Source organism: Nelusetta ayraudi, unplaced genomic scaffold, assembly GCF_046127955.1.
Source record: "Nelusetta ayraudi isolate G7.1 ecotype Tasmania unplaced genomic scaffold, CSIRO-AGI_Nayr_v1 ptg000031l, whole genome shotgun sequence".
NCBI lineage: Eukaryota > Metazoa > Chordata > Actinopteri > Tetraodontiformes > Monacanthidae > Nelusetta > Nelusetta ayraudi.
The window spans coordinates 541,617-565,070 of NW_027466081.1; the positions used below are offsets into that span (position 1 = coordinate 541,617).

The 23,454-nt window shown below is 39.9% G+C and overlaps 4 protein-coding genes across 4 annotated transcripts; all 4 read right to left on the bottom strand.

Annotated features, from left to right (window-relative positions):
* Nucleotides 1-33: 33 nt before the first annotated feature.
* Nucleotides 34-1,345, bottom strand: LOC142891551 (trace amine-associated receptor 13c-like). Its single transcript, XM_076031191.1, has 2 exons — nt 969-1,345; nt 34-847 (listed from the first exon to the last, which is right to left on the bottom strand). The coding sequence occupies exons 1-2, from the start codon at nt 1,139-1,141 to the stop codon at nt 34-36; spliced, it is 987 nt and encodes a 328-aa protein (XP_075887306.1). The 5' UTR covers nt 1,142-1,345.
* Nucleotides 1,346-2,686: 1,341 nt separating this feature from the next.
* LOC142891311 (alpha-tectorin-like) lies at nt 2,687-13,958 on the bottom strand. The gene is made up of 19 exons (XM_076030741.1): nt 13,830-13,958; nt 13,173-13,244; nt 12,487-12,584; nt 11,268-11,495; nt 11,053-11,136; nt 10,765-10,870; nt 10,026-10,155; nt 9,640-9,883; nt 8,515-8,668; nt 8,034-8,121; nt 7,877-7,939; nt 5,822-6,024; nt 5,300-5,437; nt 4,719-4,903; nt 4,479-4,633; nt 4,116-4,361; nt 3,862-4,024; nt 3,672-3,764; nt 2,687-3,105 (listed from the first exon to the last, which is right to left on the bottom strand). The coding sequence occupies exons 2-18, from the start codon at nt 13,219-13,221 to the stop codon at nt 3,672-3,674; spliced, it is 2,427 nt and encodes an 808-aa protein (XP_075886856.1). The 5' UTR covers nt 13,222-13,244; nt 13,830-13,958; the 3' UTR covers nt 2,687-3,105.
* A 1,452-nt stretch (nt 13,959-15,410) lies between these two features.
* LOC142891277 (trace amine-associated receptor 13c-like) lies at nt 15,411-16,557 on the bottom strand. Its single transcript, XM_076030686.1, has 2 exons — nt 16,385-16,557; nt 15,411-16,221 (listed from the first exon to the last, which is right to left on the bottom strand). Exons 1-2 carry the CDS (start codon nt 16,555-16,557, stop codon nt 15,411-15,413), a joined length of 984 nt encoding a protein of 327 aa, XP_075886801.1.
* Nucleotides 16,558-21,361: 4,804 nt separating this feature from the next.
* On the bottom strand, nt 21,362-22,499 carry LOC142891278 (trace amine-associated receptor 13c-like). Its single transcript, XM_076030688.1, has 2 exons — nt 22,327-22,499; nt 21,362-22,172 (listed from the first exon to the last, which is right to left on the bottom strand). Exons 1-2 carry the CDS (start codon nt 22,497-22,499, stop codon nt 21,362-21,364), a joined length of 984 nt encoding a protein of 327 aa, XP_075886803.1.
* Between the last annotated feature and the right edge of the window lie 955 nt (nt 22,500-23,454).

A 23,454-nucleotide genomic window follows, 5' to 3' on the forward strand; every position in this document is an offset into this window, starting at 1 on the left:
TCATTTGGCAATTATTTCATTGTCAACACAACCTCATGACAGCATACGGATGTCACAGGAGTCGGGTTCTAGTATCTGAAGGGTAAGTATCAGTTTCACAGACTTTCTAAACCACGGGTAGAAGAGGGCATAGATCAGAGGGTTGAGACAGGAGTTGAAATAGAACAGGCACATGACAAAGGCCGCGGACGAGAGGTTGATCAATGGGTCCGTGAGAGTGATGCAGAAGTACGGACAGATGCACAGCAGGAACACAACCACGACTATACCGAGGGTCTTTGCGGCTTTGGCCTCGGATTTCTTTGCGCCGGCCTTTACGGAACCCTGGAGAGTAACAGAGGCTATGTGGGCCCTCATGGCGTGAGCCTGAGCAACAGCCACCGCAAACACTTTCACGTACAGAACCACTATGACAGTAACCGGACCGATGAACGAGAGAACGACATCTGCCAGACCGGCAAAGTGGTTGATCACGACCACGCACTCTCCGGAGCAGGACTTGTACCTGCCGGGGTGTTTCAGGTTGTCGCTCAGTATGAGGCAGTTGTTCAGGACGGCACCGGCCCAGCAAAAGCCAATGCAGACTGTAACTCCCCGCACAGTGACCTTGGTAGGGTAGTGCAGAGGGTAGCAGATAGCCACGTATCGGTCAACGGATATGAGCACCATTGTGCCGATTGAAGACGACGTGATGATGTAGTCTAACGCAACGTACAGGGAGCACATGGCGTCCCCGAAAATCCAGCATCCGTCGATGAACATGATTTGGAATAACATGAGGAGGCCCACGAAGAAGTCTGAGACGGCCAGCGAGAGGAGGAGGAAGTTGGTGGGTGTGTGAAGTTGCCTGCGGGAGAGAACAGCCACCAGAGTCAGTGTTTCTTCAGTCATCGGTCACATTGCACGAAATGACCGGCGATGGCCGATCCAACATTCTTTGCAGGCAAACAACAAATCTGTGTATGTACTTGAAGTGAGCGATGGAGACGATGACGGCCAGGTTGAGCGCCGTGGTGAGCAGCGAGATGGACGACAGCAGAACGTAGGTCAGCATGACCTCGTGCTGAGGGCGCACCGGCTTCCTGCACGAGGCGTTGAGGAGCTGTGGAAAGCAAAGGTCGCCACCCTCCTGGGTCTCCATCGCTGGAGTAGAGGCAGACTGATGGTTCAGCGGAGTTGTATTAATCTATGTGTTCACACTCGTAATCCACAGGGGTCTTTAAATCTCCCTTCCGTCAATTCAAAACAGCATCTTCATTAGCGTTGTTTTCGATGTCGGAAGCTGCTCGAGGGTCAAATGTTTCCTACTGGGGATCAATTAGGGTAAATTTGTTCAATATTGTTGGTGAAGTTTTTTTTTTTTTGATATTTGATTTGATTTGCATTTCCTAATGTAAATGCATTTGTGTGGTCTTCATTGTTGATCAAATGAAAAAGTCATGTGACGCTTTATTCATTGTCTAAACCAGGGGTGTCAAACATACGGCCCGCGGGCCGGATCAGGCCCTCAAACTGTTTTCTTCCAGCCCCCTGCAAAATATAAAGACTGCAATTTATCAGTGAAAGAAAGTGCCATGTCCACTTGGTGTCGCAATATCGTTTCTGCTTCGCAAACAAACTCAATACTGGGGCTGAGCAAATCGGAACAAGTACAGCCACTCACGTCTCCTATTGGCTACCCTCACTGCCTCAGAACGCCTCCTATTGGCTACCCTCATTACCCCAAAATGTCTCTGTCGAAACAGACAAAGCTGATGCAGAGCAGTGTTGCCATCTTGGTGACTTTCTCCAACAAAAAAGTTGCTATTCTCCCCATGGCGACTTTTTTTTTTGTTCAAAAGCGACTAGCGACAAATGTAGCAACTTTTCCTGGTGTTATTACGTTGCGATAAAGTGCAAATTGTCAATTATGCAAATTAGACGATGACGTCATTTGGCGACTTCTAGCGACTTTGAGGACAGCCAATAGCGACTTTCCTAACTGAAGAGTTGGCGACGCTGATGCAGAATGCAGAGTGCTGAAATAACACGAACGAAGTAAAACAAAGAAAACAACTGGAAGTTGTTGTTATTTTCACGTTATTATTACCATACTATGATTTTACCGGTCCGGCCCACTTGGGAAGAGATTTTTCTCTATGTGGCCCGTGAACCAAAATGAGTTTGACACCCCTGGTCTAAACCCATCTTTAGAATTTTCATCAGCCACGTTGGGCTTTACTGCTGTATTTTCTCCAACTTACAGCAGCAAAACCTTAAACCTTTAATAAAACCTTCATTATGTCTTTGCGGTATCTGTTCTTTGGACTTCATTTACCAACACAGTAATGTTTAAAGAATAAAAATAATACAAATTCTGCAATATGGACTACTTTTAGAACTGGCACTGACAGCTTCGCTCTAAATTGCCCCCTATATTTGACAAGAAGAATGTGTTTGGTTCTGTTATGGACCCATGTCGGCAGGGTTAGGGTTAGTTTTAAGGACACTTTGGACACTATTGTGCCATCAACTGGTATCCTTGCTTCTTTCAGTCTTTGTTCCGAAAACCAGTTTCTTAAACACAGCAGTAACAAATTAATTGTACAATATTCAGAAAAGCAGATAAATTGTCTGAAAGTAGCAACAAATCATATCAATGGCGCTGACGGTTTTGCTTGAAAACGAACAAAAACACAACAAAAAGTCTAGGGAATGCTCCCATACAAATTCTGATTTTAATTATAATACTCACCGAAAATAACAAAGATAGAAAAGCAAACAAAATCAAGAGGTGAGAGCATTTTTAGATATCCTACAGTGCATGATTGTTTTCCCCAAAATGTCCCAGAAAAAAACTGCAGAAGCGAAACCTGGATACTATAAAACAAAAAATAAATGAAACTACGGAGCATAGCACGTCGATTGACAAGATGATGAATGGAAAGTTGACCTTTCTTTGCCTTACTGAACAGTAGGTCATAATGGAAATTCTACCATTAGCCATTAAAAGATCAGGTACATCCCAGCTAATATTGCTAACTGAAGTTCAAAGTCTTAGCCATGATACGTTCAGGCAGAATCATTATGGATCTTGAGCTTGCCTGTCCACATGACCACAGAAACCTGAAAAAAGAAAAAAGAATAATGGTAAGTTTCACAAACACTTAATCAATAATAATGATAAGTAGGCTGGAAAACAAACTCTATGGGGGTTTTCGGTACCTGAAAACATGTTTGGTTGAACGAAAGTCTATAAATTAAGGTTGTTGGTTTTTTTTTAAACCATTCTTGTGTAACAATTAACTTTGAATTGACAAAAAGTATGTGATAAAGATGATAAATGATAAAACTATTATCAACATGTCTATCTGCCCTTAATTTTACTATTTTATGTTATTTTATTTTATTTTTTAAACTAAGTAGATGCAGGAAGTTTGTCAACTGCTGCCAATTTTGAATAAAACATAAATGTTAAGAGGGATTAAAAATGGTACGTGGACCTGAAAGAGATTCATTTTGGTACAATAGAAACAGAAAGGGAAAAATGAATTGATAAGATAAAGATAAGGCTTTCTCTTCTCGAATTAATCGTGTAGTGTGATAGAGGAGAAAAAGTTTTTGAGAAAGTGGTTCCTTTATAACACAAGATTGGTGAGTTACCATATCCACAGATCCACAGTTGCACCTACCTAATAAGTCCAGGCCAAAGTGATTAACGCGGGGGTTTCAACCTTGTTTCTTGGCATGACAGATCGGCGCCGTCGTGCAGCTTGGCTGCAATCCTGGCAATCCGAAAAGAGAGTTTTTATTTTAGTGTGTTTCCCCACAACGGAAATGACGACAAATGTACTGATTCGAACAACAAAAAAATGGCCATACCCGCTTGCAGCTGTCTCCATTCCGCACACACAGGTCTACTGTGCAATGCAGGAAGACGTCGCCTTCTGAGCCAGTGAACTGAAACATTCTAAATGAGAAGTAGTTGGACAGTCCCACTCCATTCCCCTCGACCCTCACGGTGTCATCAGCTGGGTTCGGGCAGCTGCTCAAAACGAAAGAACTCCTGAGATTAGTTTGCTCATATCCACAAAGGCAGCTTTAATCACACCAAAAAGGCAGTTTCCATTGCGCACCCGTTGATGATCAGATCATATCTCAAACTGCTCTCCGGTGAAGGCTGACTGGTTGCCCAACAGGACTCGGTCACCAGAGAAAGCATTTGATCATCCACTTTCTCTGCCTTGAACTCCACCCAGACTCTCTGGTCCAGCTGCATGCTGGTGTTTGCCTGGATGGCTTCATGTCGAAGAGCATCTGTGTAAGCCATTATGCTCAAAGAAAAATTCCATTGTCCAGAGGAAATCTCCTGTTTGACAGAGCTGAGAGAGAACTTTGAATTATTATATTTTTTAGCGACTTCTTTGCTTCAAGACACAAAAAGTGTAACATGGCCAACATTTTCTAGGAGATGAAAGGGCGACCGCCAAAAGACACACCTGTCTTTGAGTTTGATGGAGAGGGCCATGTCATGTGGCTGACTGTAATAACAGGAGAAGTCAATGTGCACCGAGTCGTGACGGTGGATTAGACCAAACGAGGTGCTATTCGGTGTCATGATGGTGTTCTTGTAAAGAATCTCGCTTCCATTTGCCTGAAACACAATCACACGGTGGACGGTGATCAAATATTTGAATTCAGCAGTTGGTTTCATTCATCTCAATTATGAGGGCACCCACCATGACTAGCGCACCACAAGTGTTGCTGTTGAATTCAAAAGTCACCATGTGGGTCTGCTCCTCCATTTGACCTTTACAGGCTGGGTCATTGAGGTGCAAGACAGAGTAGTCGATGCCTCGCTCCGCCAAGAGACAGTTCGCCATATTCAGAGAGGCAGACCCCTGCTGACAGACGACTGGCTCACCTGAAAATTCATTACAGAAGTTGAATTTATTTCAGCTCTTCAACATTGAACTTATAACAGACTATAACAGCCCTCAGCCTTGGGAGATTTTGAAGAAGAAACAGCGACATCAAGTGGTTACACTTTGGATTGCAGCATCTTTCACCCGCCCTCCCCCTCCTGAGTTTGCCAGTGCGCTACAGTGGCCTGCGCAGCCAAACCTGGATACCTTGTATCCTGTTGTGTTGCCTGCCACTAACACATTCACATGAAAAACACAACACGAATTCAGTGCTGCCTAAGAAATATAGAGGTGGAAGATTTTGAAATATATTAAAAGCTATCTATTTAAAAGGTATCAACAGACCACTGATTTTGTAACTACCTCGGAGGAAAGGACAGAAAATGAAGACTCACCAAAAGCGCTAGCCAATCTGTACTTGGAAGCAAAGATGGCTCTACACAGGCACTGAGTTTCCCGACTGATGCTGTTCTCACCACAGAACTCATGAGAACTGCAGGACAGATCCTGGCATTGGGTCTGAGCAACAGAAGCTACAAGCAAACAGGGAAAATGCAAACAGTGAATTAGATTTGTTTTCTCTGGTTTTTAGTGGTGGTTACACCTTATTTTCCCTTTGTATGGCCACATAACCATTTCTGGTCATTTCCAGACACACATTGATGTAATAATACATTTAACATGGCCTGTTTTCTTGCTGCTAGTTATATGAGGAGGTTTAAATTGTTTTATTTCTTAGTTCCATGCAGCGACTTGCTGAAGTTGTTTTTACACTGTATCAAGCACTGCTTGACTAATGAGAAGTTCCTTATTACTGATTTCTGTCCAAAATAAAATTAATGTTCTTATTTGCTTTTGAAGTTACTCTTTAGAAAAAATATTATAGAAGAAATATAGATACAAAAATATATTCTTACAGCAGCCACAACTGGCTCTCCAGCCCTCTATTGTGATGTTGCTGTGTTGGCTGCAAGCTGCAGCATAAGCCTCAAGAAACTGGCACTTGAGACCATCCACTGCTGGATATTTGCACAAAGTGCGGCTGCAGGCATCTATGAATGACTTGGGATTGATATGCTTGTTACAAGTAGTGAAAGGGGCCTGTTCCAGGGTGTGGCACCTGTTCAAAACAGAAGGAAAATGTAAAAATTAAAGTTTCCTCTCCAGGAACAATAACCTTCCACATCATATTGTAAGAAAAAACAAGGGTGAAGTCTTGGCAGCTAATTTATTTCCACACTTTTTTTAAATTATCATATATATATATATATATATATATATATATATATATATATATATATATATATATATATACATATATATATATATATACATTGTCTCAACTGAGAAACGTTTAGGTGAAATGGGGATGGGAGGTGAGGGGTTGTATTCATTAATTTAACAACTTTAGTTTTACAAAGAAATATTTGGAGAGCCATAAAACTAGTGAAAGTTGTTTCTGCAGTGTCACTGGAGTGTCTCTGGAACTTTCACGCATATATTAACCTGGGTCTGTTGAAAGTGGCAGACCTGTTTGGAATGTGATAGCCATTAAGTAGTGCAGGTAAGATTTGTAAGTGCAGCATATATGTAAGAGAGTGTGTTGGTGTGAAGAGAGATGAAGAGTGGTTTTGGGATGGGAAAAAAATCACTCTCTAACAACCCAGTGGTGTTGTAGGATCAAATTGTGTGGCGTAAGTCAACCTGTATCATGGTGGACTTTGGGATTTTGGTAAACTGTAAAGCCTGAAAGGAATGGCATACCTAGACAACAGACCTAGTTTCTTCCTAATTTGCCTCACTCACATGTGGTGTCCCCCAGGGGCCCATTCTTGGGCCACTAGCAGTCTCTAGTTAAATCTTTTCTCTGGGCCACATTATCTGTAAATATCACCTACATTGTCAGCATTACGCAGATGACACCCAGCTCTATCTAATCAAATCTGGAATTCCCAAAGCCTCTACAGTTTTCAGACGTGCCTCACTGACATCAACTCCTGGACATTAAGGCATTTTTTTTTTTACAATTTAACACAGACAAAAAACAGAAATCTCTCTCCATCTACGTAATCTAACCATCTCAAAAACATTATACGTAGTTTTCCTGTCCCAATATGTCTAGGCAATAGTGACGAATGTTTGGGTTCTATTATGTTGCTATGTCGACTTCGATGAGCTGATCAAAAGAGTGGTTTAAACCTTTTTTTCCAGCTTTGAAACATCTCCAAATTATTTTCTTGCCATCATAGACCAAGTAAAAGTTATACATGTCTTTATTACCTTCTGTTTGGACCGCAGTAGTTATGCAGGCCTTTCATCAAAAGCTCTCTCCCGTTTGCAATTTCTCCCAACAAATTGCCAGATTACAGACAAATCCTAAGAAATTAGACCATATCACCCCTGTCCTGGCATCTCTCCATTGGCCTGTCGAAGTTCTTTTAGAACCAGTTTCAAGATTGTTTTTTTTTTATAGCCTTTAAGACTTGAAAGGGTCTTGCACCCATATACATAACTGAGTTTCTGTCTCCTCAAGACCCCTACATCTCACTTGGTAGTAGGGGTGATTTGGGCATTTGCTGTCAAAGCTCCAAAACTCTTCAATACCGTACCAAAGGCCATGTGACGAGTTGACTCAATTGCTTCATTTAAATCACCCACATTTTGCTTAGCATTTACGTGAATAATACCTAATTTCATTCTCCTCCTTTTTATGGTCTGTTTATATTTATTTTGTTTTCTGTTCATTGGGCATGTACAGCACTTTGTATGATTACTTTGTGTGTATTTTGAAAGGTGCTACATTACATACACACAATTATAATAATGTTATATGGTATAATATGGTTCCCACCCGAACACCCCAAATAATGTTACTTATTACTACTGTGTGACTGCGGATTAGCAGAAGGCTCAGTAGGCAAATTTGCATTCTTAATTAACTGGTTCATTATGTATTGAAAGTTGATTTTTACCATTGTGTTGTAGCGTTACAGTTGATCGTACTATCAGGATCATCTTCATACTGGCTTTCACAGCTAGGAGGCAACAAACATAAAACAAATAAAGAACACATTGTTAAGCCAGAACTGAATCTTTTGTTAAAACCTTCTTATTCAACTTTTAACTTACCCAGAGGCAGAAAGGGCAGAAACTTTCATCTCACTTACAGAACCATTGAAATTGCTACATAGACCATCCACCTGTCCAGCTTTTGATCCTAGCCAAAAAAAATAGGAGAGACCAAGTGGCAGAAGAGCAGAGACTCACAACAAATAGGTGTGTCTTATACCTATACTGACAAAACAACCTATAATGATGAGATAACCTTTTTACAACAAAGAGGTAAAAGCAAAGCAGCAGTTGCGAAGAAACTGGAGAGGTAAAATAAAGCGGTTTTAATGGGAGGAAACCAGAGCGAACGGAGGAAAGTTGATACCTTCCAAAATCCACACAAATAAACCCTGATCCTGCCATCCAGAGATTCGAACACTGGATCTTCTTACTGTGAGACCATAGCACTACGCACTGCCCACTGCCCACTGCACACACACTCACATTTATTTTTTTTATTTTCAAGATGAAGACATAGACCTGGGTGTTTTCTCGCTACCTCTCAGATGGATTTGTGCAGTGTGGCCATCAAAGTGAACGGAGACAGTGCTGTTCCACGCTGAGAACTTGGCACTCACTCCTGTCTGATCCCTGGACAGCTCCACACCGTGAAGCACCTGAGTTGTGTTGACCACCAGTAGTTTTTTGTTCAGCTGCAGTGCACACACACACACACACACACACACACACACACACACACACACACACACACACACACACAGTTATATACAAAAAAATACATGGACGCCTCATGCATGTGTGATGTACTGTACTGCTATAACAATAACTACTATGTCTACAAATGCAGTTTATTTTAGTGCACTGTTCCACAGCTCAGAACTAGAAGACGTCCCTTGCAACACATCCGGCGTACAAGAGTACATGAGTACTAGAACTTCAACTTCATAAAATTTCTAAAGAACTAAATTATTAGCAATAAACAACAAAAATAATTTCAATTTGTTTGTGTGCCTGTGATGCAGCCTAACCTTGAAACACACACAAAAATTCTCCAAATTAAAATAAAAAAGTATTTTTCTGTAAAGTTGTTGTTTTATTTGCATAGTGGAAATACATTTCATCATCATAACCATTATCATCATCATCACAGTGTTAATAATAACAGGTTATTAAGTTGCTGTGCCTAATGTTTACTTAACCATGCTATGGTTTAAAGGTCCAGTGTGTAAAACTTGGCTTGATTTATGATTTTTATATTGGTAAAAGCTTAACATACTGCCAATAAATGTGTTAATAACAGTGTATACAGTGTGTTAATTAAGAGTTATTTGTTTTTTCTACCCTTAGAACGGTTCTCATATATATATAAGAATATACATAGAGCAATAAAGGTCTTGCTCCTATTTAGCTATCTTTAGCTGCCTATTTAAGAAAGCCCCAATTACAAAACGTGCTTTCAGGCAGGCTTCCTTAAATACTGGGTTTCCTTATAACATTTTCAAACTCATCTCTTGGAACGGATATAGAATCATGAATGAGTGACCACGAGAGACGAAATCCGCCCACTGCTGCTCTGATGACTTGCTTGATTGTCTCTGACTTGTGGCAAGACAACCCGTAATGTGCACAGCATCACATTAGTGGGGCTATTTTGGCAACTTACATAAAGTCTGCTGCCTTGCTCCAGGGAGATCTGAACACGTGCCTCGTCGAGTTTCAGTATGACACGGTCCAAAAAGCTCGTGTCTCTGCGACGCCGCTCCTGGAAGACACCCAGCACCTGGAAGCCTGGGACTGATGAGGACTTCATCAGGGTGTACCCACACCTGTCTGGCACAGAGTGGATGCGGCCAGTGAAGTCAATGACGGTGGAGCCAGTCACAGTGCACATGGTGTTTAAGACACAGCTGAAAGAGAAAAGAGAAAAACCCTTTTAAATATGCAGGTTCCATTCATCTGTCCAAACATCCTCAACCAAAATGTGACAAACTATACATAATAATTATTTAAGTATTTCTTGTAGGTTTTTTTCTATCTCCAAATGTTTACCTGCCATTTCCCTGACAGTCTTCCAGTGGACCACAATCACTGACAGCAGTGGCAGTTCCATTCACGTTGCAGGATACTGTGGTGCACGTTGTCGGGTCCCTTACAGTGGTGTTTGAATCGTAAACAAGGCCTAGGAAATAGAAAAATAAGCACAAACAAAAAAAAAAAAAAAAAAAAAAGCAAAAACATAATGAAAACTATTTAAATGCCACATGTGACGCTTCCTTACAGATCTTTATTTTATAGATTGTAGTTTAACTATCAGTTGTCGAATGAATGTAGAATGGAAATTAACTTGGGGGAGGAATCTCTGCACTTGTTGTCCAATATGGACGATAAAGGAGGAATTGCAAATAGAACAACATTATATGTTTATGAGCTTTTAATTGTAATAAGTGTTCAACTGTACTGTGGCACTCAAAAATGTTTATTCTTATCTCTAAGTAAAATAATAAATGTTGCATTATGAATACTATGTAATATTGAGCCGGTATCCTGGGGAAATGATTGTAGTCAGTTTTACTGAAAGCACATTTTGACCACCATGCGCTCACAAAGTGCCGGCTGCTCATTTTGATTGCAGATGCGCTTACAAACCAAGAGCGTAGCAGCATAGCATTAAGAAATAGAACACAGCATCTCGCTTGTGGAGGGTAATGCAAGTGGAGAAATTGTTGCTACAGCGGCTTATATTCAAGCATTTCAAGCATTGTTATTTTTTTCCATAAACTTCATTCACCTGAGAGTCTGCATCCACTGACATCAGCGATGACACCCTTGTTTGTTTGGTTGGTCTGGAACGTCTGTTTAGATACTGAGAGTCCGTTGACTTGCGAATCTGCCTCCTAACGTTAAAAAGTGTTACAGTTGAAAAATATTCAAAGCAACTTATTCCCAGTGTGGTATCAAGAAGCCAAAGAAAAACCCAAAACAATACACAACATTCAATTTTATCATTCAGATTTTTGCTATTTTAAAGTTACATATCAATTCTGAATTAAGATGTTTCTCTTAATTGTGTACATACCACATTGACACTTGTGTACCCTGGATACGTCCTTATTGCCAAAATCGCTTGTGCTCCAAAGTTGCCGAGTTCAATTTGTTCAACCTAATGACAGGACATGACAACACAAAGAAAGGGTGGACTTTGTACTTACTTTTTCTAATTACCAACTTTGTTTGACAAAACTGGGGAAATCACAGTTGCACGTGTATCCAACGGCAACGGAAGACTCTCACGTGAGCTTGCTGACTGTTCTTCAGACGTATGACGTTGACACACTTCCCAGCATTGCCCAGATTTGGCAGCAGTTTGTGAATCCCGGACCCGGTGGGTATATCTTTGGTCAGCACTGCGAGAGCACCTCTGTCAGCTGTTCCTCCAGACGTCAAAATACAATCATTCTGTGTTCCGGGTGTGAACCGATCATTAAAGCAGATGGAAAATCTGCTGCTGTTGAAGCCCACCTGTAAGTACAAGAGCAAAAAAGGCAAAAAAAAACTTCAATCCTGAAGCCTGTTTAAAAGGATGGTCATCACCATTTGATGAAGAGTTTGGCTATCCTACGAACTTTCTACTGGACTCCACAGCACTTGTACCAGAGTCTACACACCAAGGGGAACCATTTTCAGATTAGAGGGACAAAAAATCTGGGTAACTTTCCATGAAGTACATTCATAAAGCTGTTGACAAAGTTGTTGTAAACTTTTATAATCACGTATGGCAAACTTATAACAAGGTCCATAAAGTATTATAAGTGATGTACATAATGCATGTTAAACTTATACTTCCATACCAAAGTGTATGAAAGAAGAATCTGAAGTCCTGGGTTACATAGCACATTATAACTTCAGCCAGTTATAAAGAGTCAAAGAACTGCTCTGACATATAATAAATGCTTAGTTTCTGAAATGGAATAATGCCATATAAACGTCAATGATATGCTATAGTATGACTTTAAGAGCTCTGAGTAAAGTGATAACACCATATAAGGTTATTAGCAATGAAACTTTATTTTTTGAAAAATATAACAGCCTGTTCTTCTTTCATACACTTTGGTGTAGAAGTATAAGTTTATAATGCATTATGTACACCACTTATAATACTTTATGGACCTTGTTATAAGTTGCCATACATGATTATAAAAGTTTATAACAACTTTTATGAAGCCTTATAAATGCTTCATAATGTCTTATGAATGTTCTTATAATGCATTACAGACTAGACCTTCATAGAAAGTGTTACCAAAATCTCCATGTCCATAAATAAAGATTTCTCTGAATGCAGAATATAGGGAATTATGATGAGAATTTGTTTAGTGATTTGACTTATGATGTATCACATCATAGTGCAAAAAGTGAAAATTCATTCAGCCAAGATACCAGCTACCCAAGTCTTCAGGTTTCTCACCTTTAATGGTGAAGGAATATAGAACATGAGTTTAAACACGGTACTCACGTAAACTTTGTCATATTTGTGTCCATAGTAGGTAATGGGACAAGATGTGATGTTCATCTCCCCAGAAAAGGTAAATGTCTGGTTTGTTGCAGCCGTACCTGAATATATGGAGTAAATGTTGTTTGCCACCATTTCATTGATGCAGCATTGAAATTGAAGCAATAAACCTAGGATAACAAAACGCTGACTTCAACCACGATAACACATCACCTGTGTGGGTGGACTTCATCTCTTCTTTAGAACTAAAATGTGATGTGTGATGAAGCTCAGTGACGTGTTGCGTGATGTGTTTGTGCCGGGCATCATTAAGATGCATTTTGTTTATTTGAAAAGTAATTTTGTTCTGTCAAAACTCACTAATAGAGAATATATATGTATATGTATATATGTATATATATATATATATATATATATATATATATATATATATATATATATGTATATATATGTGTGTGTATACACACACACATATATATGTGTGTGTGTGTATACGTGTTCGGCATATATATGTGTGTGTGTGTGTGTGTGTGTGTGTGTGTGTGTGTGTGTGTGTGTGTTTTAGAAGGATCCTTGCTCCAAACAAGACAGCCCCTTAATTAATAGTAGATAAGATCCAGCCCTTGCCACTAATATGACTCACTAAGCAATAATAATAAAAATGCCCTCCCACTGTGAGGCCAGTTTACCATCCAGCAGTAGCACAGCAACAGCAACGATCAGTGCACAGCAGAACATGTTGATGAACTTCTGAGAAAGACCTAAAACACAGTCATTAAAGTTACCTCAGTCACAACACGAGTGCAGTATGTCTGAAAATATTTCTTCAGAGTATTATTTAAAGAGGCAGTCTTTAAAAAGCTGAAAGACCTCCTTAACTTGCGTACAAAAAAAAATTAAAAATAAAATACAAAACTCTGCAAATCCATCCACCACAATGGATTCAAGATAATATTCAATATGAGAAAGAAAAAAAAAAGTATGTACACTTGTGTAAAAATGATAAAAAAAAATATATATTTTTTTTTTTCAAATGACAGCCTTCCAACCTCCCGAAATAATGAAAATATTAAATGTATGTATTAAATTACAATATACCTAATGGTAATTATTTATTAATAATAACAACAGGTAATTACTCCTGCAATGTGTGTTTGTATTTTAGGCCTAGAGGAGGAAGAAGAAGAAGAATCAAAAAAATATTTCAACTTCAACAAAGTCATTTTTAACTCAACCTAACACAGTCATAGACGTGATCACGTCTGATCCGCAAAAGTCCTTTTCTGTTTGCCAGTAATCTTCTGATTTATATATAATAATAAGCAAAGATAGGATGGATGTCTTACCCGCAACCTGCTTTGCTGAATGTGTATCTGAAGTACAAGTGGCAAATTGTCTTTCCTCTGTCCTTCTGCGTCTTTGCTGAGTGTCTGTAATGTATTTTCCTTCAGCACTGACACGTGACGCTCTCGCATTCTTTTGACATCTATTGTGACATCTATAAGAAAACATTCCTTGAATTACAATACTGTAATTACAATAACGCTATAATTAGTTACGTTAGTAAAATTACAGAAACGTCTAAAAAAAATAATAAATTCACAGGTTTAATTGCCACTTGTTTTGTCAATAGAAATATAACATTCACATTTTATTATTATGTTTACTTGTACAAAGGAAAGAAGTTGTCATGTATGAACCACCAAAGAGCTATTGTATATCAGGTTAAAAAAAAAAGACAAATTAACGGTTATTTCTTTGCTGTGTGATGAAGTCTATTTTTGGTCTTTGAAACCAGTTTTCACGAGAAATGTCCACGCCTGGACTGACAGGTGTCATTAGGGAATTAGCAAAAATTGCGCAGGACTGAACCCCGGAGCCCAGATAATCACGCAAAATCAAAAGGACGACATGTTGGAATGAAACCAGACAGGAAAGTCATTAAAGGTTAAGTGAATACTGCTGTCACTAGTGCATTTTACTTTGAAGAATGAGTCTCATTATCTTAGTGCACGTAATGCTCGTGTTTGGTTCCTAGCACGTGTCTCATCCAGCTCCAACTCGTTCTGCACGGCTGCCTTTATCCTGCTGCACAACAATGTTTTTGTACAATTATGAACGCTTGAGACAAAAAAGTTAATAAAGTTTCTTGCATAACACGAGTTCAATTGCAATTATATTTTACTTTTTCTGACCAATAACAGTTTTACATTGTAATAACATGAAATCTTTATTTTAAACCTATAATATCAAGCTTAATTATATTTTGAAGAATAACAAATATGCTGATTGTCTTTATTATGTCAATTTTGAACTGTAACATAAAGCAGTGAATAATCCATATATATATATAAAGGCCTGTTTAGTTCCTTTCTGAACTTAGTTTGCAAATGTGTTTCTTAATTTACAGGGTATGATAACAAACTCTTAAGATAATTTTGACAACCAAGGGCCGGCCTCATGTAGCTGGGCAAGTCTTGGAAACCAGCACAGCCTGAACTGCAACATGTGCATTGGCTCTCCATTTCAAGCTTTTTAACCACATAGCTTTTATTGAGGAATTTTACACAGCCTGTACAACAGCATTCAACCATTACCTAAGAAGATATAAAATCTATCAATTTAAAATGAGACATACAATTTCCCAACAGACTGATTATTCAAACAAGGTCATCAAAACTCAAACTAATTAATGGTCTTTCAACCGTGCAGAGTTTTGACTAGAAGTTGTGAAATGCAAAAACAAACAGACGAATGCGAAAGAAAAGCTTAAAGTGAAATTTACTTCCCCAGCCAGCACAATGCTCAAGATGTTAACAACTACAAGAGGTAAATCTGTAAGATCTGATTTGAAATGTTCTTAGAATGAGAACAAACAAGTTGACATTAGTATATATACACGCACTTAATCATTTCGATATTTTTCTTCATAGTACGTTGACCTGACTGGAGTCAGTTTTAAATATTTGACATGTTAAAATGACTTTAATTGATTTTCGAAACCAGGGATAACAAAAAGCATAAATAAGAGGGTTTAGGCAAGAGTTGAGATAAAACAGCCAGTTCTCTACTGGCACAGAAGTTACACTGAACAAGGTTTCCTGGCTAACAAGAGACGAACAGAAATATGGAGAAAGACATGTCAAAAACACAATAACAACAACACCAAGAGTCTTGGCTGCCTTCAATTCCGATTTCTTTGCAGGAACTGTCTCTGACAGTGTGACAGTTGCAATGTGAGACCTCATGGCATGAGCCTGAGACACGGCAACCACAAACACTCTTGCATACAAAACCACAATGACAGTGACAGGACAAATAAATGTTAAAATAATGTCGGCAATTCCTGCATGGTAGCTAATGACAACCACACACTCTCCAAAACAGGAGTTATACTTTCCGGGGTGTGTCAGGTTATCGTTCATGATAACACCGTTGTACAGTGCAGAGAAGGCCCAACAAAGGCAATTGCCTATTGTTACTTCTCTAACTGCGATCTTAGTGGAATAATGGAGAGGATAACAGATAGCCACATAGCGATCAATTGATATGAGCATTATGGTTCCTACCGATGCAGAAGTGGTGATATACTCTAAAATGCACACAAGTGTGCACAAAACATCACCGAGAATCCAACAACCTTCTGTTATGAGTATCTGGAAGGGCATCACGAGGCCAACGACAAAGTCTGCAACAGCCAGGGACAGGAGAAGGAAATTTGTAGGGGTGTGGAGTTGCCTGTGGTGGAAAAACAAAACCTACATCACATCGTATCACAACATGCATCACATACGACTGTCAAGGGAAACATTTTGTGAAGGTGAAATAAAAAAAAAAACTGAAAATATAAAAACAGAACAAACACATAGTTTGCTGAAAGTCATTTTAGTTGTTCCTGTACTTGAAATGGGTGATGGAGATGATGACCAGTAGGTTGAGAGTCACAGTCAGGAAAGAAATTACAGATAGCAGGATGTAAATGAGCACAGTCTCGCTGAGTGGTCGCTGTGGCCTCTGGCAAGAAGTGTTGTGGAGATGTGGAAAACAAAATTCACTCTCTTCAAAGGTGTCCATGATGGGCAGGACTGAGAGCTGAGGCGTGGTAGATATTTGACCTCCAGTCCCTTTATATAGCTGATCCTGTGTGCCTTTATCCCCTAGTCATTTCTTTAGTATTGACGTATTTTCTATCCACAGTGCTCGCACTCAAGGGTTCTTTTCCCACTTGGGAAAACAAGTGCATTTGAGTTGGTGGGTTGAAAGGTTCAGGTTCAGCAGAGAAAAGCTGCAGCACAGTCATTTTATGCACAGTCACAATTGTCACAGTCACAGTTGCAATCTCAGATTTCGTTTTGCCAGTATCTGGCGCAGGTCACAGCTGAGGTGTTTGGCTCAGCCAGATCTTGGGGCTTCACTGGGGAGCTGTCAATCTCCAGTAGATGGGACATTGTCTGTACTGTTTTTTTTTTCCTTTGGAAAAACTGCTGATCTGTGGCTCTGATGGTCACTCAAAAGACTTTCCTGGCGTCTATATCGCCACATATATGGCGTCTTTCCTGCTGGTTGCCTCGCAACTTTGCTTTGGTTTTCCCCTCCTTGGGTGCCGTATTGAGTGCAGGACCCATTCGCCTACTGACTTCAAACGGGCCCTACCACTTTGCCAATAGTTAGCTGAACAATGACGGCAGGACCAGTAGGACCTTTTGGCTGGGTTTGAACTCACATTGGTGAGCTTGTTGGTCATACCACCTTTTCTCTGCCCTTTGTGCCTCCAGGAGAATCAATCTGGACTCCTCTCAGTACTGCTCCAACCGATCCCTCATTTGGAGGACATACCCCTTGGCCCTGCGTAACCTTGGCAGGCTCTTTCTCCTCCCAGGTCTTCTTCAGCAGATCCAGGGGCCCTTGGACAGGCTAACCATACAGGAGCTCAAAAAGGGAGAACCCATTGGAGGCTTGTGGAACTTCCCTGTAGGCAAAAAGGAGAAAAGATAACCACTTATCGCAGACTTTCCCAGTGTCAGACACAAACTTCTTCAGCATACTTTTGAGGGTCTGGTTAAACCTCTCCACCAGCTCATCGGTTTGTGGGTGATATAGTGAGGTCTCGATTGCCCAGTTCTCTATGAAGCTGACTCATCAGGCGGGATGTAAAGTTGGTCCTTTGGACTGTGAAAATCTCCTCTGGGATACCTACTTGAGAAAAGAGCTGGACAAGAGCACTGATCAGTTTTGGAGTGGTTAGAGAGAACCAAGTAGCATAATCACAGATAACTGAGCTTTTCAGATCAGCAGAAGTTACAACCTTGGTGAGCAAAGATTTCAACAAAGGATCAGACTACGGTAATATCTTAATATTTTCTGGTATTTCCCATTGAACAGAAAAAAATCATTGTGTGGGGTTTCAACAGATTCGGGGGCACGAGCATGTTTCTCCAACTGCCGTTGTCGACGTGTTTTCCTGGGCCCCTTCGTCTCAGCCTCACATAGACTACCATACAAGTCTGGCAGAGATTGGACCCCGAACTGAGCTTGGACTTTGGCCTGGGATCGTGTCATGGCAAAACAAGAGACATTCATCTTTGGCTCTAACGCCAGGTAAGTAGGATTGCTGTGGAGATCATCTAACACAGGTAAATCCTACCCCAATAACATCTCCACAGGTAAATTGTCTACCACACCCACTTTCATCAAATATTTCTGTCCATCTGCCTCGACAGTGAGTTCAACCTGCGGTTTTGACTTGCAGTCACCATGTACACATGAAACATTAGTTTATTGGCTGTAGTCAACAGCACAAGGCACACATTGTTTCCTGACTAAAGAAATGGAGCTACCTGAATGCAGTAATGCAGTCAGAGATTTACCATTAACCTTAACTTGCACAGTTCTAGATTTTTTCCCCACTGTCATGGTTGTCACCCTGCTCATTCTTTCTAGGCACATAACACAAACCAGTCATTTTTGGTCTATTCAGGGGACATTGTGCCTTGTGCCCTGGTTGCTGACAGTGATAGCACACCAAAGTCTTAGTCCAAGTCTAAGCTGTGTGGCCCTCATCCTGTCCTCCCCGATTACCTTCAAAGTTCTTCAGAGGGACGTCCCTGGTGCGATGATTGTCCCTGGTGTGGTTGTCCCGCAATGTCCGCTGTGGGGCCCCCCTTCTGGCATTCAGTTACTGCATGGCTAACTTAGCTGCTTTCACATTCGTGTTCTTTCACCCAGGTCCTGATGTCTGCAGGAAACACCTGCAGCAGCTGCTCCAAGATGATTGCCTCTCCCATCTGGTCTTTGCTCCTCTGCTTGGGCTACATTCAGTCCCTTAAGACGGTGGTATGTCTTTGTTGGAGTCTCGCCGGCTGGCATTGAGAGGGCCCAGAACCGTTGATGGTACCTCTCAGCCGATGTGTTGTATTGTTATTTGTCATATTTTGTGAAAGTGGACGACAGCATGGTGCAGTAGTTAGCACTGTGGGTTCGATTATGGGCCTGGTTCCTTTCTGTGTGGACTTTTCATGTTCTCCTTGTGTCTGTGTGGTTCTCCCCGGGTTTTCTGGCTTCAAACATGCACTTGAGGCGAATTGGAAACTCTAAATTGACCATAGGTGTGTGTGTGTGTGTAAGCAAATTGTTGTTTGTTGTTCTCTGTGGCCCTGCAGTTAACTGGTGACTTGTCCAGGGAGTACCCTGCCGTGACGGTCCTTGTCATTTCAAATTTCCAATTTACAGGGTTTGTCATCACTGCACAGGTGGAGCAAGAGTGAACAAACACACACTCCAGAAAGGAACAGGCAGCTTGGATATTGGTTTATTGGAATAGTTTAAAGAAGTTTTCGGCCTATTTTTTTTCTTTGTTGCATTTGTCAGTGAATTGACTTGAATTGAACACTGTCCCCTGTGGTTTGGATCTGGGTCTGGTGAGAACTGAGTGCAATTTCCCTTCCTTTGCCTTGCCCAACTTTTTCCTATTCCCTCTAGATACACCCCATATTGTCACCAGTGTCCCAAATAATGTAATTTACATGTAACTAAGTAAAATACTATTGCCTGCCAACAAATAAACATAAATAATATTTGCAAGAAACAGCAAATATTACAATCTCTTTCTCTTTTTTCATGCCCAATGACAGAGACAAGCAGGCAATGGATGCCAAGCATACAACACAAGGTCCTGTGTGAAGGAAAATTCTTTGTTGTTAGGCTTGTAGTACTATTTGCCTCCTACTACAATGTAAACCTCCAGTATCAACATGATGCAGCATGCACACTGGAACTCTTGCTTAAGCTTCAGACACACAGAGGAGGTACAGTGAATGCATTGCTTGAAGGGTTCTGAGGTTGGAACGAGCAGGCAGGAGGCCAAGAGGTAGACCAAAGAGCAGATTTAGTGATGTGATAACAGGGGAGATGAAGTTAGGCGTTGTGAGGGATGAGGGTGCTAAAGTTACATTAAAATAAACAGCCAAAAAGGGAAGAAAAATCCCTGTTGCAAGTCAATCTGACCCAATCTGTTTTAACTTTCTTTAGTTGGTTATTGTTTCCAACCAATAACCAACTAACTCAATTTGCCATTTTTAAGGAAGATATTTGCCTTAAATTGTTTGGTTTTTTTATTATTTAAATGAGCTCAGTGGTAAGAACAAAAAACAAGTACTCAAGAGTACACCTATGAACAGATGAGACAAAAAAATAAGTTGTTATCAAAGTTTCTTGCATAACACACAAGTTCAACTGTAATTATATTTTACTTTTTTCTTATCATCTCCAATAACGACTAATGATAACGTGACATTTTTATCTTACATCTATAATACCAGGCTAAATGGTATTTTGAACAGTAAAAAAATGTGTTGATTGTCTTCATTTTGTCAATTTTTAACGATACCATAAAGCAGTGATTAATCAATCTACAGTATAAAAAGACCTGTTTAGTGGCTTTCTGCGACAAGGTTGCACAAGTGTTACTTACTTTGCAGGATATGACAACAGACTCTTAGACAATTTCGCAAACCAAGAGCCGGCCTCATGTGGCTGTGCAAGTCTTGGACACCAGCATAGCCTGTACTGCGATATGTGCTTCTAACTCTCCATCTTGAGCTTTGTAACCACAGCGTTTTTATTTAAGAATTTTACACAGCCACAGCATTCAATCATTTCCTAAGATTTAAAATCTATCAATTTGAAATAAGACACGGATCTAAAGATCTAGATCTAAAATGTAAATTTTTAACCCCCGCACCTTACATAAAACAAAAACAAAACAAACCCACAAACAAAAAAAACATTCTGTAAAAACAAATTGTACTGAAACTATGATGAGGTCATAGATTGTTCTGAAGTGACTTGGGACATGTCTCACTGCTGAAAAATATTCTTACCTCATCATATCAAATTTTGTACACTTTGTTTGCAGCGAGACTAGAAATCAAATGTACAATTTGAAATTATATGTATTTGTTTAATTATACATTTGCTAACTCTAATGATTTTAATAAAATTCAATCAAATCAAATGATCCTAGTTGATTCATTGTATTCATTAAGTGTGATTTTAGTTCTTGTTTTTGTTTTAAGTGTTATATGATAGAATTCAGAATGGAAATTTTATATTTTTAAACTTATTTTTATCAAAGGCAAAATATTTCCTACAGTAACAATGGAAGAATATGAAAGAAGAATGTATCCTCCCCTCAAGCAAAATTACTGAAAACACATCTATCAGCAACATTTGATTATTTTTGTAGTTTAAATTTAAAAAGCAGTTTCTGCCATATCTTACTAGATCACATAAACAGTTCATGTAGGTCACCGAACCTAAAACTAGAACAAACAAGTAGGCATTATAACATATATATGCTTTGTCATGACCATATTTTTCCTCATTGTACATTGATCTCACTGGACATAGTGTTAAATATCTTACATGTTAAAATTACTTTAATTGATTTTCGAAACCAGGGATAACAAAAAGCATAAATAAGAGGGTTTAGGCAAGAGTTGAGATAAAACAGCCAGGTCTCTAATGGTACAGAAGTTACACTGAACAAGGTTTCCTGGCTAACAAGCGACGAACAGAAATATGGACAAAGACATGTCAAAAACACAATAACAAGAACACCAAGAGTCTTGGCTGCCTTCAACTCCGATTTCTTTGCAGGAACTGTCTCTGACAGTGTGACAGTTGCAATGTGAGACCTCATGGCATGAGCCTGAGACACGGCAACAACAAACACTCTTGCATACAAAACCACAATGACAGTGACAGGACAAATAAATGTTAAAATAATGTCGGCAATTCCTGCATGGTAGCTAATGACAACCACACACTCTCCAAAACAGGAGTTATACTTTCCGGGGTGTGTCAGGTTGTCGTTCATGATAACGCCGTTGTACAGTGCAGAGAAGGCCCAACAAAGGCAATTGCCTATTGTTACTTCTCTAACTGTGATCTTAGTGGAATAATGGAGAGGATAACAGATAGCCACATAGCGATCAATTGATATGAGCATTATGGTTCCTACCGATGCAGAAGTGGTGATATAATCTATAATGCACACAAGTGTGCACATAACATCACTGAGAATCCAACAACCTTCTGTTATGAGTATCTGGAAGGGCATCACGAGGCCAACGACAAAGTCTGCAACAGCCAGGGACAGGAGAAGGAAATTTGTAGGGGTGTGGAGTTGCCTGTGGTGGAAAAACAAAAAGCAACATGCATCACATACGACTGCAACACGGGAAACTTTTTGTGAAGGTGAAATAAAAGAGCGAAAATATAAAAACAGAATGAACACATAGTTTGCAAGTGGTTTGCTGAAAGTAATTTTAGTTGTTCCTGTACTTGAAATGGGTGATGGAGATGATGACCAGTAGGTTGAGAGCCACAGTCAGAAAAGAAATTACAGATAGCAGGATGTAAATGAGCATAGTCTCCCTGAGTGGTCGCTGTGGCCTCTGGCAAGAAGTGTTGTGGAGATGTGGAAAACAAAATTCCCTCTCTTCAAGGGTGTCCATGATGGGCAGGACTGAGAGCTGAGGCGTGATAGATATTTGACCTCCAGTCACTTTATGTCGCTGATCTTGTGTGCCTTTATCCCCTAGTCATTTCTTTAGTATTGACGTATTTTCTATCCACAGTGCTCGCACTCAAGGGTTCTTTTCCCACTTGGGAAAACAAGGGCATTCCAATTGTTGGGTTGAAAGGTTCAGGTTCAGCAGAGAAAAGCTGTAGCACAGTCATTTTATGCACAGTCAATTTCATCAAAAGACTCAACTGTACGTCCAAATACTTACAAAGCTCTTTTTTTTAGATCATATTAATAAACACAAGTATGTACATAAATTAGGGCTGTCAGTCAATTAAGAGCGTCCTGAGTCAACTCGCCATTAATCGTAAATTAATTGCGAATTGTTTTTACCATGCTCTATATATAACTTAACAAGATATTTATTGTGTTTCTTATACTCTAGGACAAATTGGAGTGGACAATAATAATCTGATGATGTGTGTGCTCCTCCTCAAGAGCCTGCTGTTTTTGAGGGATTTGTGACTATCCATCCGTCTTCTCTCACTAAGGCGGTTAGTGGCATGAAACCCACTAACTGTCCCTTAGACATCATCCCCGCCAAGTTTTTGAACAAGGTTTTTAGTTCTCTTGGGTCAAGTCTGCTGGTTTTTATAAATACCTGTCTCAGCTCGGGGTCTGTCCCAGCTGCCTTCAAACATGCAGTGGTCAGGCGCCTCCTTAAAAAAACACATCTTGACCACTCTGTGCTTTACAATTTTAGGCCTGTCTCCCACTTGCCTTTTCTCTCTAAGGTTTCAGAAAAAGTTGTTTTTATCAATTGCAGACATTTTTAGAGTTCGATTCTGTTCTTGATCAATTTCAGTCTGGTTTCAGATCCCGACATAGCATCGAGTCAGCACTGTTAAAAGTGGACAATGATATTTCCCTGTCTGTGGATGCTC